Source organism: Ambystoma mexicanum, chromosome 9, assembly GCF_040938575.1.
Source record: "Ambystoma mexicanum isolate Mex_15411 chromosome 9, UKY_AmexF1_1, whole genome shotgun sequence".
NCBI lineage: Eukaryota > Metazoa > Chordata > Amphibia > Caudata > Ambystomatidae > Ambystoma > Ambystoma mexicanum.
Genome location: NC_090931.1, coordinates 860,195,310 through 860,207,735, shown reverse-complemented (window position 1 = coordinate 860,207,735; position 12,426 = coordinate 860,195,310). Strand labels below are relative to the sequence as shown.

Sequence of the window (12,426 nt, the reverse complement as noted above, 5' to 3'; positions counted from 1 at the left end):
TAATAATACCAAAAAGAAAATTACTTTGTTCTTGAAGTGGCTCCTTGGGGAAAGCAAATCTAGTAACCGGTTTCATGCCGAGTGACTTATTCTGTACTACATGAGGGTCTGTTCTACCCGTTTCTATGGTCATGGCCACTTCTGCTCTTAGTGTGGGCTGCAGTTGCCAGAAACAGATGACCAGTTTATGAATGGCAACCGGCTTCCAACTTTCCACAATTGAGATCAGGAATAAGCTTGAAGTTGACTGACCAGCCTCACCACCCTTCTCTGCCCAACCCCCTACTGTATCACCCCAGGATTGATGTCCTCTAAAAGCTTAATAAATTGTAAGGAATCTTGACCTTCCAAGACAATGTGATTACACAGCTCTGCCTTGTATCTGGAGACACTACTTCTACTGACTGTAGGAACTGCTGATACTCGCCCACCCCCTCTTACCTCCCCTCCCCTCCCTCCTTCCAAACACACAACCTGGCAAACACTCTTGAATACCACAACCAGCCCTCTGCTCGCACATCTTGCTTTCAAATATGTCTGGACCGACCGCTAGGGTGGAAGCACTGACCTCTAGCGACCCAGTAACTGGCATTTGGATGCTCCCCGCTTAAAACCTGCAAAGCAATAAAATGAACTGTACCATTAAGACTCAAAGCAGTCTCATAACTTGCTGCAATCTCAAGTCTTCATCTCCTCGTACTACCCCGTACCAGCAGTTCTTCCCATCGCTGGACTATTCCTAGTAGCAGCTTGGAGGTCCGGGGACCATAAGGGAAGATGTACTTTATCTACAATAAGGATGTGCAATTCTATCTTCTGCCAGGACATTCTGTTAATTGCCAATGCTTATTGAACTTTAGGAGGCGGGTGTGAGAGTGTTTGTGGGCAATCTACTTCTGGATAGTGTCTCTTCTAGGGGTAGTGTAAGTTTTCCCTTGGCTGCACGTCTTGGCTTGTCTGCTGCTTTTACTACCAGAAGCGAGGAGAGCCAAGGCTTGATGTAACATTGTGTGTGGTGGGACTAAGCTGATGGTCAATCCAGATTTAGGAATACATTGACCAGAGCCTGGGTTTCTGATGCTGTAAGAAAAGTAATGTAAGCGGTGCTGCATATCACATCCCTTCAGCTGTGATGGCCTTATTTGGTGGGGAAGAGTCGGACTGGTCAAATTAAGGTTTCTTCCTAATTTCATATTTGTAGGTTCCGATCGGATGTCTTCGTTTGGTGACTTCATCGCACTTTCTGACATCTGTGATGTTCCCACTGCTAAGATCATCTCTCGGGAGGTGAGTGCATATGTTGTGCAGTGTGATCATTGGCGGGACATTGTGAGGCTTGAGGATTTCACATACCACTCCATTCTGCAGTATATTATCTGGTGCCTCGTTCTGTCCATTGTAACCAAGTGATGTGTGGTTTTTGTCAATCCGTGTGAGTTCAGGGGGAGAGATTTGTGCAGGCAATCTTGTATGTGCCGGTGGGATTAGTACAGGAAACCAAATGAATGGTATTTCTGTTTAAGTTTCTCGTGTTTATCTGCAGATGCCTTTGAATCTACTTCACTGCTGTCCCTCACATATCCTTTCCCTCTCGTCTGCAGGTGTCCGATGGCATTATCGCTCCTGCATTTGAGGAAGAGGCGCTCAAAATCTTGGCCAAGAAAAAAAATGGGAGCTACTGTGTCTTGCAGGTTGGTTGACTTTTGTTTTTTTTTTTTTTGCTTTCTGGGGTTATCCATAATGTCTTTGGAATGAGTATGCCAGGTTTGGATGGAGTTCTGAACCATGGATCTTACATCAGTCGTGTGATTGTTTTGCTTGTCCTGAAAAGTTACGCTTTTCTTGGTCTTCATTGGAGTACTCTCTTGGCATGCAAGTATGTATTTTTGTTTCCTATGAGGGCCAACCCTCTAAGACTTCTGTTCCCATATGGGGGCCCAATCTTTCTGGGCCAATTAGCAGGCATTGGTAGCTGCGAGCCTTGGAAGCTGGTGGCATCCATAACCAATTCCCCATGCCTCTGCTGGTCCTGAATGGAACTGGTTTGGCACAGTCCCTACCCTGTGCTCTTGCCTTTGCCGCTGGAGTGACTTGGCTAATCTCGATTTCCTTTACTTGCTGGAAACTGATGGCTGATTATTGTATGCACTATCTGAAGCCTGTCGATACTGGGGCCAATATTACCCCAATCTCCCTCCAAAATGTGGAAAATCGGGCAGTGCCCAACATATTCAAGGATGTGCGATTTAGTGAAAATGGACTGAACATTGCTCCTCTCCCCAGAAAATGTTTCGTTTCCTGTACTCCAACCCAACTTTGATTGGCATGCATTCCTCTGATCTATAGAAATCTGGCCTCAAACCAGTCGGTTTTGCAGTTCCAACATTGGCTACAAAAGCTTCTAGAGGGTCTACATTTAAGAAATAAGTTTTATGTCTTGGTATTTCAGAGTGGTCTAGATGGTGGCAGTGACTTGGGTTAGAGACATTTCTGGCAGTTTGGATCCCTTAGGCATCTATATGCTGTTGTGTTGTGGATGTCGGTAGGGAATGTACCATATGCAGGTCCTGGGACAGCTACACAAAAACATTGAGGTTGACTAAAGTTGGGGTGTCTCTGCGGGCTCATTATGGCAAGCAAATGGCTAAGTAATGAGCCATTGGGCCAGCTATAGCAGACCAACGACTGCAATGGAACGGTAATCTATGGCGCACCCACAATCTGACCAAGCACTCATTCCAGCCTGCCCAGGAACGACTGACATTTCCAAACTATGAAGAAGTCTGGATGCTGCACTCGCTAGTGTGGTGCAAGAGTGGGAGGAACCCCCCCTGTGATACACCACTGTTCTGTGCCAAGTAGGTAGTCCAGATTTTATTTTTACACTAAACTTAAGTACTAGGCAAACACTACAGGGTAGTTCAAAAAAGAAAAACGCATAAGGTTTAGCATCTTCATAAATTACGGGTGCAGCGCCGTACTGAGCATATGTAGGCATTAATCATGACTATACCGACTTTCATTCATGAAACAATAATATAGAGCAGTGTGAAAAGGTTGCATAGAGCATAGCCCTAAGGAACAGCATCAGTCACATCAGTTCTGCATTGCTCAGCAGCCGTCAGATATCCACACAAGGGAGTCAAATGTATTTGGGCCTGCACAATGACACTGTGGTGGCGACCCACACTTCCTTGTCCAAGGTATAAATTGGGTCATGCAACTCCTCATGTGTCGGGACTCTTAGACATCCAACAATGAAGTACACATGCTACAGATCCTCCCCCCCCCCCCCTCCTCTGACCTAGCCCGGGTGAAATGTGGAGGTTTTAAACGTCTGGACTGGGCAGTTCCTTGCTGATCTCTGGAGCAAATTCATGGAACCTCTTTCCATTGAGCACTAGATAAGGGCAAAACTCTGTTTGCGTAGTCTCCTTCCTCTTCTCAGGTCCTGGCTTGTTCTGTTCTTAGCTGCCATGTCCACTGTGTTAATGTGCGCCTCGATGCCTGCGGACTACCAGCGCGGTCTAAAAAAAATATGAATCGTCCGACTACCACTGATGCTTTGCCTATGTCCCCCCAAAACAGGCAATACCCGTGCAGTCCCACAACGTATATGTACAGTGTCATCCGGGGAGCGGACACATTGCCTACATTCATCAGAGGCATATAGAGAATTTAGCGAGTTTCACTGGCATATAGTGCAGCTGGTTTAACAGTTTAAACTGAATTGGCCTCTATTGGGTGCAAAGGGATACCTCTTTAGTTAGCGCACAGCATTTCTGCCACTGGACAACCGTGAATTGGATGGTCGTATTTCTGCTGCGCAGTAAACCTTGTGGGTTGAGCGTTCAGAAACGGACCATACAGTCTGGATACCAAGTGTCTCCTTGCACATGACAATTGCGGCCGAGCTGATGGGTTTCCGGTTCATGCAGGAACATCAGCCGCAACTGTTTCACCGCTGCCCTCCACCTATAATATTGCGAAATAGCAATAGGACTGCTTCAAAGGTTGGACAAAATCTAGGGACGTGAACAACCCACCTGGAAAATGCCAAGCCAGGGCTGTAACCCCTGGATTGCTGCAAGTAAACATCAAAAGTGGGAGCCAGTCCCGGGAGGTTCCGGGGTGGTTGATAAAGCACCGTAAACTCGGTCTGTGGAACAACCTGGCCCAGCATTGATGGTCGTACGCACTGGATAAAAAGTACGGGAGTAATTACACTTGTCACTAAAGATGACTGACTTGATATTAGTGGGGGTTGCCCCAGATCGTTCAAGCGTCAAATGCATACCTTCAGGCCCTTGCGAGTACCAATATCCTGCATATTGAGCGTGATAGACCAGGTAGTATAGTTTATTTCCCCCTCCCCCAGGATCCCCATGTCATGGAGCGTATAGATGAAGACACTGCCTGGCCAGAAGGGAATATTGCAGAAAAAATATGGCTTTGGAAGGACTATCATTTTCTGGAAGGACTCTGCATAGTTATCCGCATACAGTGTGCTGTTGTCTCATACTCCTGTTTTTATAGAGTGGAACATTTTGGTAGGTGCGCAAGCTTTGGGCACTTTGCTTGGCCCTCTGAATGGAACAGGAACTAGAACTGTAATTGTGACTGGTCTCTCTTCGGGATGGGTGAAGAAATACCCTTTAGAGTTGGAGCTACATCCCAAATCACCTGGAGTTGCGTGTGCACACCATGCACAGTGGATTGGTGTCGCAGTTGTGTACCTCGGTCGTGAGACTCCATGTTGGTAACCATCAGTTAGTCCACAAGCAGACTGCCTTAGCATGGGTTAACATTGATACGGAAGACCCGTGGATGATGTCAAAGCTCTGCTACAGTTGGAGTGTCAATCTTTCAGCTCCGGACTCTGACTTGGCACACTTGTCTGCTATGAAACAAAAGCTGGAGTGCGGCTTTGTGGAAGAAAGGTGGTGCTTCTGGCATGCAGAAAAGCCGATGTTCTACCTAATCCCTGACCTCTTAAGCTTGCTTGGTTTCTTGCATCTTGTGGGTAAGTGGTTGCAGCTGGCTTCATCCCTCTTGTTGATCAGTGGCTGTGGTATCATGGGTATTTTGTTGGCCTATATGGACCCCGCACGACTAATTCACAAAGTAGGAGATGGTGGTTGTCCTTGATGGCCTATTGGGAATTATGGTAGGCAAACCTGCTAATAACTGCTTACTTTTCTTTTGGAACCCTTTAAAGGCTGTGCTTCTGGTGGGCTGGTTAAACTTTCAATGCTCCTGTCTACTTTGCAAGCTTCCAGTGGGTTTGATTCCTACTGTGCTGTAACCATGAATATTGGCTAAGGGTGTCCTTGCATAAAGTGAACTTTGCCATGGACTATATTTGGACTCCTTGCCATCTTGCATTTCTGCAATCCGCTTACGTTGTGTATTTGGAGTAGAGCCCACTCCGCCCCTGGCCAAATGCAGCTTTCAAACATTTGGGGAGCCACTGTAAGGTAGCATGTTTTTTGCCCATCAAGTCCCCTGTACAGTTTGATAGTCTCCTGTGATGCCCTAATTGGTCCCTCCTCCGCCCACTGTCCCCCCCCCCCCTCCTCCTCCCTCCACACCCCCCCCCCCCCCTGTTCCTGCTGACCGTCTCTATCCAGGTCTCATTGTGGGCATGATGGCCTCTTGTGCCCCTTGGACCAGTAAGTTCCCAAAAGTGGGTAGAGGATACAATGATGATTTGCATATTTGCCTTCTCCACCCCCTCACTTTGGCAATTACATGGCTATCGGGCAAAGCAGCTGCAACTATACAGTGCTGGGATTGCCGGGGCATAGTGGAGAGAACACTCCATGAAAGTTAACTGGACCAATACTGCTGGGTTCTAAACTCTGGCAAGGCATGTGAGAGAATGGTCCGAGTTCCACTTGACCAAATGTCTGCCAGCCATTTTATAATTCGGGGGATGGCGGATATGCAACGAGTGAGATGGGTTATCACAGACATAACGGATGGCGAGGCCCATACAAATGTAGGATGTCTAGCCAATCTGATCCAGAGAATGAAACCAGGCCGTGGGGGTCTATATTCCTACCACCGCCTCTGCCTTCAAAATTGGACCTCCGTCTTTGGCCACTTTTGCTCATGACCAAATTTGATGCAAAATGTGTTCTGCAGTGTGCTAGTCTTTAGTGCACTCCAGAAGGTCCTACGGAGTTTACAGGTGGTACGGTACCGCTTTGAGAGGTCTGGAATACCCACAATCGTGCCAGCATCTGCCCTGTCTTGAAGCCTGCTTTGCCTCGTAATATGTGCTAGAGTAAAGTTCAGGGCATTGGCTACTGGCCCAGTGGTGGTTCGACCAGCTCTTGAATACCTTGATAAATTGAAGTGATATTCTGCCACTATAACCCAAGCTTTCGTTCCATGAGTGCCCTGCAGCAATTGCATACTTAAATTCTGACTGTGTTGGTAATCTCAATCCAGTGAGGCTAAGATGTGGATTTCCCTTTTCGAGGTTTGTGAAATCAAGCGTTTGCTCTCATTTAGTTGAATTAGGACTTTATTCTGTATATGCCCCTACACCCAGCTGCCAAGTAGCCCTTAATTGTTGCTATTTGCACTTTACAGGTTAGCCTTTAGTGGAGAGGTGAGCAAACAGAATGAGTGAGGTGAGGGATTAGTCGAGTTAAACAGCTAGGCAGAAGCCATCATGAACACCATAGCCTGCTCAAGAGAACAGCAGTCTCCTCTTCCAAGAGCCGGTATTGATGTTTGGTTTTCTGCTCCACTGCAGTGTGGGGTCTAGCAAGACCAGCCTATAACAGGCCTCCAGTAATGACTCGGGTAAACGTGACTGAACAGTAAGGCTTCAATGTACAGTTGACTTGCATAGTAACTAAAAGATTGTCTGCACTAAAGTATTGTATTTAACAAGAATAATAGCATTTTAGATTTAGAGCACACTAGTGTTTAAACCCTCGTTGCAGTTGAAAGTGTGTTCAAACAATGGTTGGACCTTTTTGTACAACCTTTACAAATTTGACTTTACGAGGGGCTAGGGCTGGACTGTCGGTATTTCTAAACCAATGGCCACCTGAATTGAGATTAAATTGTCAAGGGCGTTAAATTGCTTGCACTCCATTGAGGATTAACAGGTTATCAATGGACCGGATGGGATTCTAGGTCAAAGCCAGGTAAGTTTGCATTTGTGTGTAGAGATGAGGGCAACCTCCTATCTAGGGAGCTGGATGGACCCTCACACCAGATTCCTACATCCAGGTTCCACTATCAAGTCTAAGCACAGGGCTGCGTGGAAGAGCTATGCCTCCTAGAGAAATGTACACACTTGTGAGGGGAGCAAAATGGGAGTATCAGCAAGAGGAAGCCCAGTGACTCTTGGTATGGCAGACTTTTGTGGAGGGGTGAAGGGTCCTTTGTGAACGAGGCCCAATGATTGCAGGTGTTTTGGGACAGGCTGGCTGTGATTAATTGGATTCTGCTCAGCAGGAGTACAAGGATGAGTAGGGGCCAAATGGCCCACTCAGCCCTCGCACATCTACGAACCAAAATGCAATCCTATATCTGTCACCTTTTGTGATAACGTGGGCTGAGGGAAGGCTAGGCTCTTGTGTGGTCTACACATCTGTACGTAGAAATAATGGAAATAATGGTAAGAAACCCCACCAAAGTAAGAACTGAGAAGATGCAACAGACTGGAGACAGTAGCACTTTGTGTAGTTCCAGGGATGGTAGGTAATTCACTAGCTCCAAAAAAGATTTTTTGAAACCTGGCGTAATCGTGACTTAACCAGTCTCTAGGGTCTGTGGGGGGATTTGGGGTGGGAGGACAGGGGGGGGTTTATGTGTGGGAGGACAGGGGGGGGTTTATGTGTAACAGTCCACTGAGAACTGAATCCAGGTACTAACAGTCAGACCCGGTATTGAATGTAGATTTTCACAGATCAGGCTGTTTGGGCATGTAGTATTGTGAGGCCCCAGCAGCGAGCGGGTGTCTAGTAGAGGCGAAGCTTGGTGCAGTAGGATGGCTCTCTAGGATGCAGGTTAGTGGGCCCAGGAGCACTTCGCAATTGGCCAGGCCAAGTTGGGCTTTAGCTGCCAGGGGAGGTCGATGAGTGACGCTCAGCGGTCCGAGTCGGCAGGCGACTGATCGAAGTGGTGATGTAGGGTGTATTGATGTCTGATGAATTAGGTGGCATTTCAAGGGCTAACTGGGTCAAGCTGTTGTTGTAACCCCTGGATAAAGTAAGCCTGTGACTCTGAATTGCTTTCGTTTGGGTCCTGCCATGGAGCAATGAATTTGGGCAGGTGACTAGCTTTAGCTAGGACACCATGTAGTGTTGCGCTGGTTAAAGGTTTGAGTTGGTGGAGGAGGGATGCAACCAGCATGGCGATGTTCCCCTCTTGTTCTAGGTGCGTTGAACTCTGAGTGAACAGTTTCAGTGCAGTAGAACAGGGAGCTTTGTCTGGTCCTCTGATTGCTATGAGTCCCACCTGGGGGACTCCCAAGAGTGGTTCTGTTCAGGGTCTGCTCTCCCAGCTCAGGAGATTCTGGTCCACAGCAGAGGCTACTCTGAATGTGCCCTATGAGTGGTAGGGAACAGAGCTTCAGCTCAGGCTGAAGCTTTGGAAAGTTCAACTTTCCCAAAAGTGATCTTCAAAACTAACCAGGATCCAAGAGCAACTGGGCTATCTGCTGAAGGGGGCTGGAGACCAAGCCAGCCTGTGTACAATTCCAGCTCTTAAGTGGCGTGGACTTTTCCCTTCTGATGTTCCACCCAAAGTGTTTAGCCCCAGTGGAGGGGGCTGCAGTGGGGACGGTGGAAATCCAGTGCTGGAACTATCCTGTCATTGAGCAGAACCCTCATGCCCATCGTAATCCTGCCCCTTTCCCTGGTCATCGAGAACAAAGGCCTTTAGATATGCAGCACTCTGGTCTGAGGCTACTCCCTTTTGAAGGGTTGCTCTCCTTTCATGCAGAGTCTGGCTTCCTGCTTTCTCTGGCGGTGGTTGTAACCTGCCCTCGCAGATCAAAGCGGAGTCCTGGTCATCTATGTTCCTGTCCTGCCATTTGGTTGTGTACACCCAGCATAGACTCCTTCCACAGCAGAGCTGACTCTCGGGCGCTGACACGTGCAAGATCAATTGGAATGTGGCGGGCCTGATCATATGTAATAGCATGCACTATTGTTAAACTCTGGCATAGCTTTAGTTTATAGATTATCCTTCCTGCCACCATCCTTCTGTGCTTAAGATTTTCTTTTTGGTACAGGGGTGCATAGCTTAAATGTCACCCCTGTGCAGCACAGACTTTTCTGCCACTGCTGCTAGCAAATGGGGATTTGTGACCTCTGGCCCTGCTTTGTGCACATGTTTCAGGTGCTGCGAAGCAGGCCAGACCCAAACTATGCTTTTGGCATGAAGCTTGCGAAGGGGGAAATCTGATGGATTACCCTTTCGGGGATGTAACTACCTGCCTCTTTCTATTATTCAATAATGCTTTGCACCCTTGCTAGATGACAGTTCCTCCCACTGGCATACGTTCCAGTCTGCCTCTGTCCTTGTGGTACTAGATGGTGACTGAAGCTATACTTCAGGATTCCCAATGCTGGAAAAACTGTTTTGTAACCCACAGTGGTGGATGAGGCTCGACTAAGGGTTGGGCGATTCAGCAAGGCTTCGCCACCAGGGGTGGGGGCAGCTATGAACAGTCCTAAAGATGTCAGCAGCAGATACAGAAGGTGTGTCCAGGGTATTCCACTCTTGACGTGCAGGCTTGAACAGCTCTGTTGGTCCTGCAGAAAGTCAGCTGGATGCCAAAAGGAGAGTAGGGCAGTCTGTTTTGACAACTAGTTAAACGGAGCGAGAACACTGTGGTAGACTTCTATTACTGAGAGGCAAAGTTTTGGTCACTGATTTTCAGCCGCATTCTGACTTCCAGTGCCTCTTGAATGCGACAGATTAAAGTTTAGTTTCTGACTAGTAAATGGCTCCAAGACCTCCCAGATTTGGCAAATGCTTGACTGATGGCGTGATTCTAGCCCTTCTATGTACAGGAATCAAAAGCTTGGTGTTAACCAAACATGTATAGTCAGCTAAAATGCACTCATTACTTTAGCTTTTTGAGCTGGATTAGGGTGTTTGATAATCCTACCCAGTTCCATGCACGCAGTTGCTTTTTCTGGGCTCTGGACAGACTGTAAAAACATGACCCCGTATGGACATTCCTACCTCAGAGTATGGGGAAGAAGGCAAACCGGGGGTTGCATTGACTTTACTTTAACAAGTATTGGACCGGCCACCCTGTGGTAAAATAAAGGTGCACAGTAAAATACATAACTGGATGATGGCAGTATTGACTCCTTTAAGACACACGAAGTAACAAATACACTTGGGGGGGGGGGGGGGGAAGGGTTGGGGGGGATTGACTAATCTGGGAGGGTCCAGTTCCTTCTATAATGTGATTTAGTAATGTTAGTTACAAATCGCTGGCGGAGGGACGTATACCCGAGTGAAGATTACCGAAAGTCGATGGGTGCTTTATCCCTGGGACTGCTATGTTTGGAGCAGCTGTCAAGTCAGTATCCCCTCAATGGACATATCAGAACACTTTGTTCCCTTTTTAATCTGAATGAGCTATACAATCCCAGTGAGGGAGCCAATGCTCTGAGTGACAACCTGTCGGGAGCATTTTACCCCCAAACATATTTCTGTACAAATTGTTAACCCCCCCTTCTCCCAGATTCATATTGTTGTTGCAGCACCACATACCTGCATATAATGGAAGTACCTGGGCACGCAATGTCAATACCTGGCAGCACAATCTATTCATTCGTAGAAATGGGGCAACATTGGCTTTGCTGGTTTACCTGTTTTTTTTTTTTTTTTTTTTTTAAATGTGTTTTTTTGTAATGGAATGATCTTGTTTTGTTAGATGGACCCAGAGTATTTGCCAGATGAGCTGGAAGTTCGGACCCTCTTTGGACTCAACCTGATGCAGAAGAGGAATGATGCAGTCATTGATGCAGCCCTGTTCAGTAATGTTGTGACCAAGTGTAAAGATGTAAGTCTACAAACCATATGTCACTCCAAGAGCTTGCATCCTACCTACACATGGGGACATAGCGCAGCCTTTGAGGTTTCCCACTTGTCTGTGAAGGCCTTTGCTAACAACTGCTGCCCACGGGGGCCATTCCCTGCCTAATACATTAAAGGACTGGGCAGCCGATTTAACTGCATTGTCCTTGCACAGCTAGTCCTCCCTGTTTCACTCTTCCCTCCGGCATGTTTTTATCGCACCAAATTGCAATATAGCGGCTACGAAGCTGTAATGTGGCTCGATTTGAAAGTGACTCCTGGCAGTGTGAAGCCCTTGTGTAAATGACTTCATCTCATAGATGGCTTTGGCAGATTCAGTTTCCTATTTATGCTTGTGTCCTTCTTTTAAAGCTTCCAGAGTCTGCGATCCGTGATCTGATTGTGGCCAGCATTGCCGTCAAGTACACTCAGTCCAATTCTGTCTGCTATGCCAAGGATGGACAGGTATGGATCTCACTTTGTTTTCCGCTCTGGTGTTGTAGTGGTTTTCAGATTACCAAATATGCACTTCTAGACTTATTGGCTGTGTGAATGTCAATCTTTTTGTTGCCATACCCACTGCCGAAGTTCCTAGATACTTGCGTTCTTAAATGGTAAGTGCTTTTCTCTATACTGCTTTCCCACGCATTCATTTGCTACAGATGTGTACATTGGTTACTTTCCTCGCCCTGCTACAAGCCAGACTCTGTGAGTCACATAGATGGTGTAGTACTTTTTCCCCAAAGTCTTCCAAAACTGGATTCCTGAAATTAGATTGTTCCCTGGAGGGGAACCCTTGTTCCATCCTTTGGCCTAATGAATCTGCTTGCTGTGTACTGTTAAACTGTACATGTGCCATAGCTCAACTTCCCGCATCGGAAGTGAGGGCTGGAGGGACATAACTAGGATGGCTTGGTACTTTAATATGGTGTCTGGGATTCCTGAGCAGTTTGCCTCATCTTGGTTTACTAAAGCTTGGTTTACTTTGCCATGCAATCATAGGTGGTCGCTAATCTAATGTCTGAATGGCGACCCCCACCCCTTGACTGTTTAGCCATAGGATACATTTAGACTGAGAGTAGGCTCTTTTGCTTAGTTGAATGCTGGGGTGAGGCACAAAGAATGATGCTGCACAACCTTTAAGTCTTATGCTGAATGTGGGTATGACCAATGCAAGGACAAAGGGCTGGTGTGTGGATATACTTCTCAAGGGACTGCTCTCGAGGGACTGCTTGGCGCTCACCGCATAGCTTGGCAAGCAATGCTGAGCTGAGAGCATGGCTTCTTGCTCATCCCTGCGATAACCACATTGAAATCCAGAGCAACACTAACTGGAATAACCCCATCTACTGCTACAGA

The 12,426-nt window shown here is 47.1% G+C and overlaps 1 protein-coding gene across 1 annotated transcript in view; it reads left to right on the top strand.

Annotated features, from left to right (window-relative positions):
- Positions 1–12,426, top strand: part of ATIC (5-aminoimidazole-4-carboxamide ribonucleotide formyltransferase/IMP cyclohydrolase) — a 185,870-nt gene that overhangs the window by 78,011 nt on the left and 95,433 nt on the right. The window contains exons 10-13 of the mRNA XM_069615935.1: positions 1,202–1,287; positions 1,602–1,691; positions 10,925–11,053; positions 11,440–11,532. Coding sequence (XP_069472036.1) covers positions 1,202–1,287; positions 1,602–1,691; positions 10,925–11,053; positions 11,440–11,532 — 398 coding nt within the window. The remainder of the gene's footprint in view (positions 1–1,201; positions 1,288–1,601; positions 1,692–10,924; positions 11,054–11,439; positions 11,533–12,426) is intronic.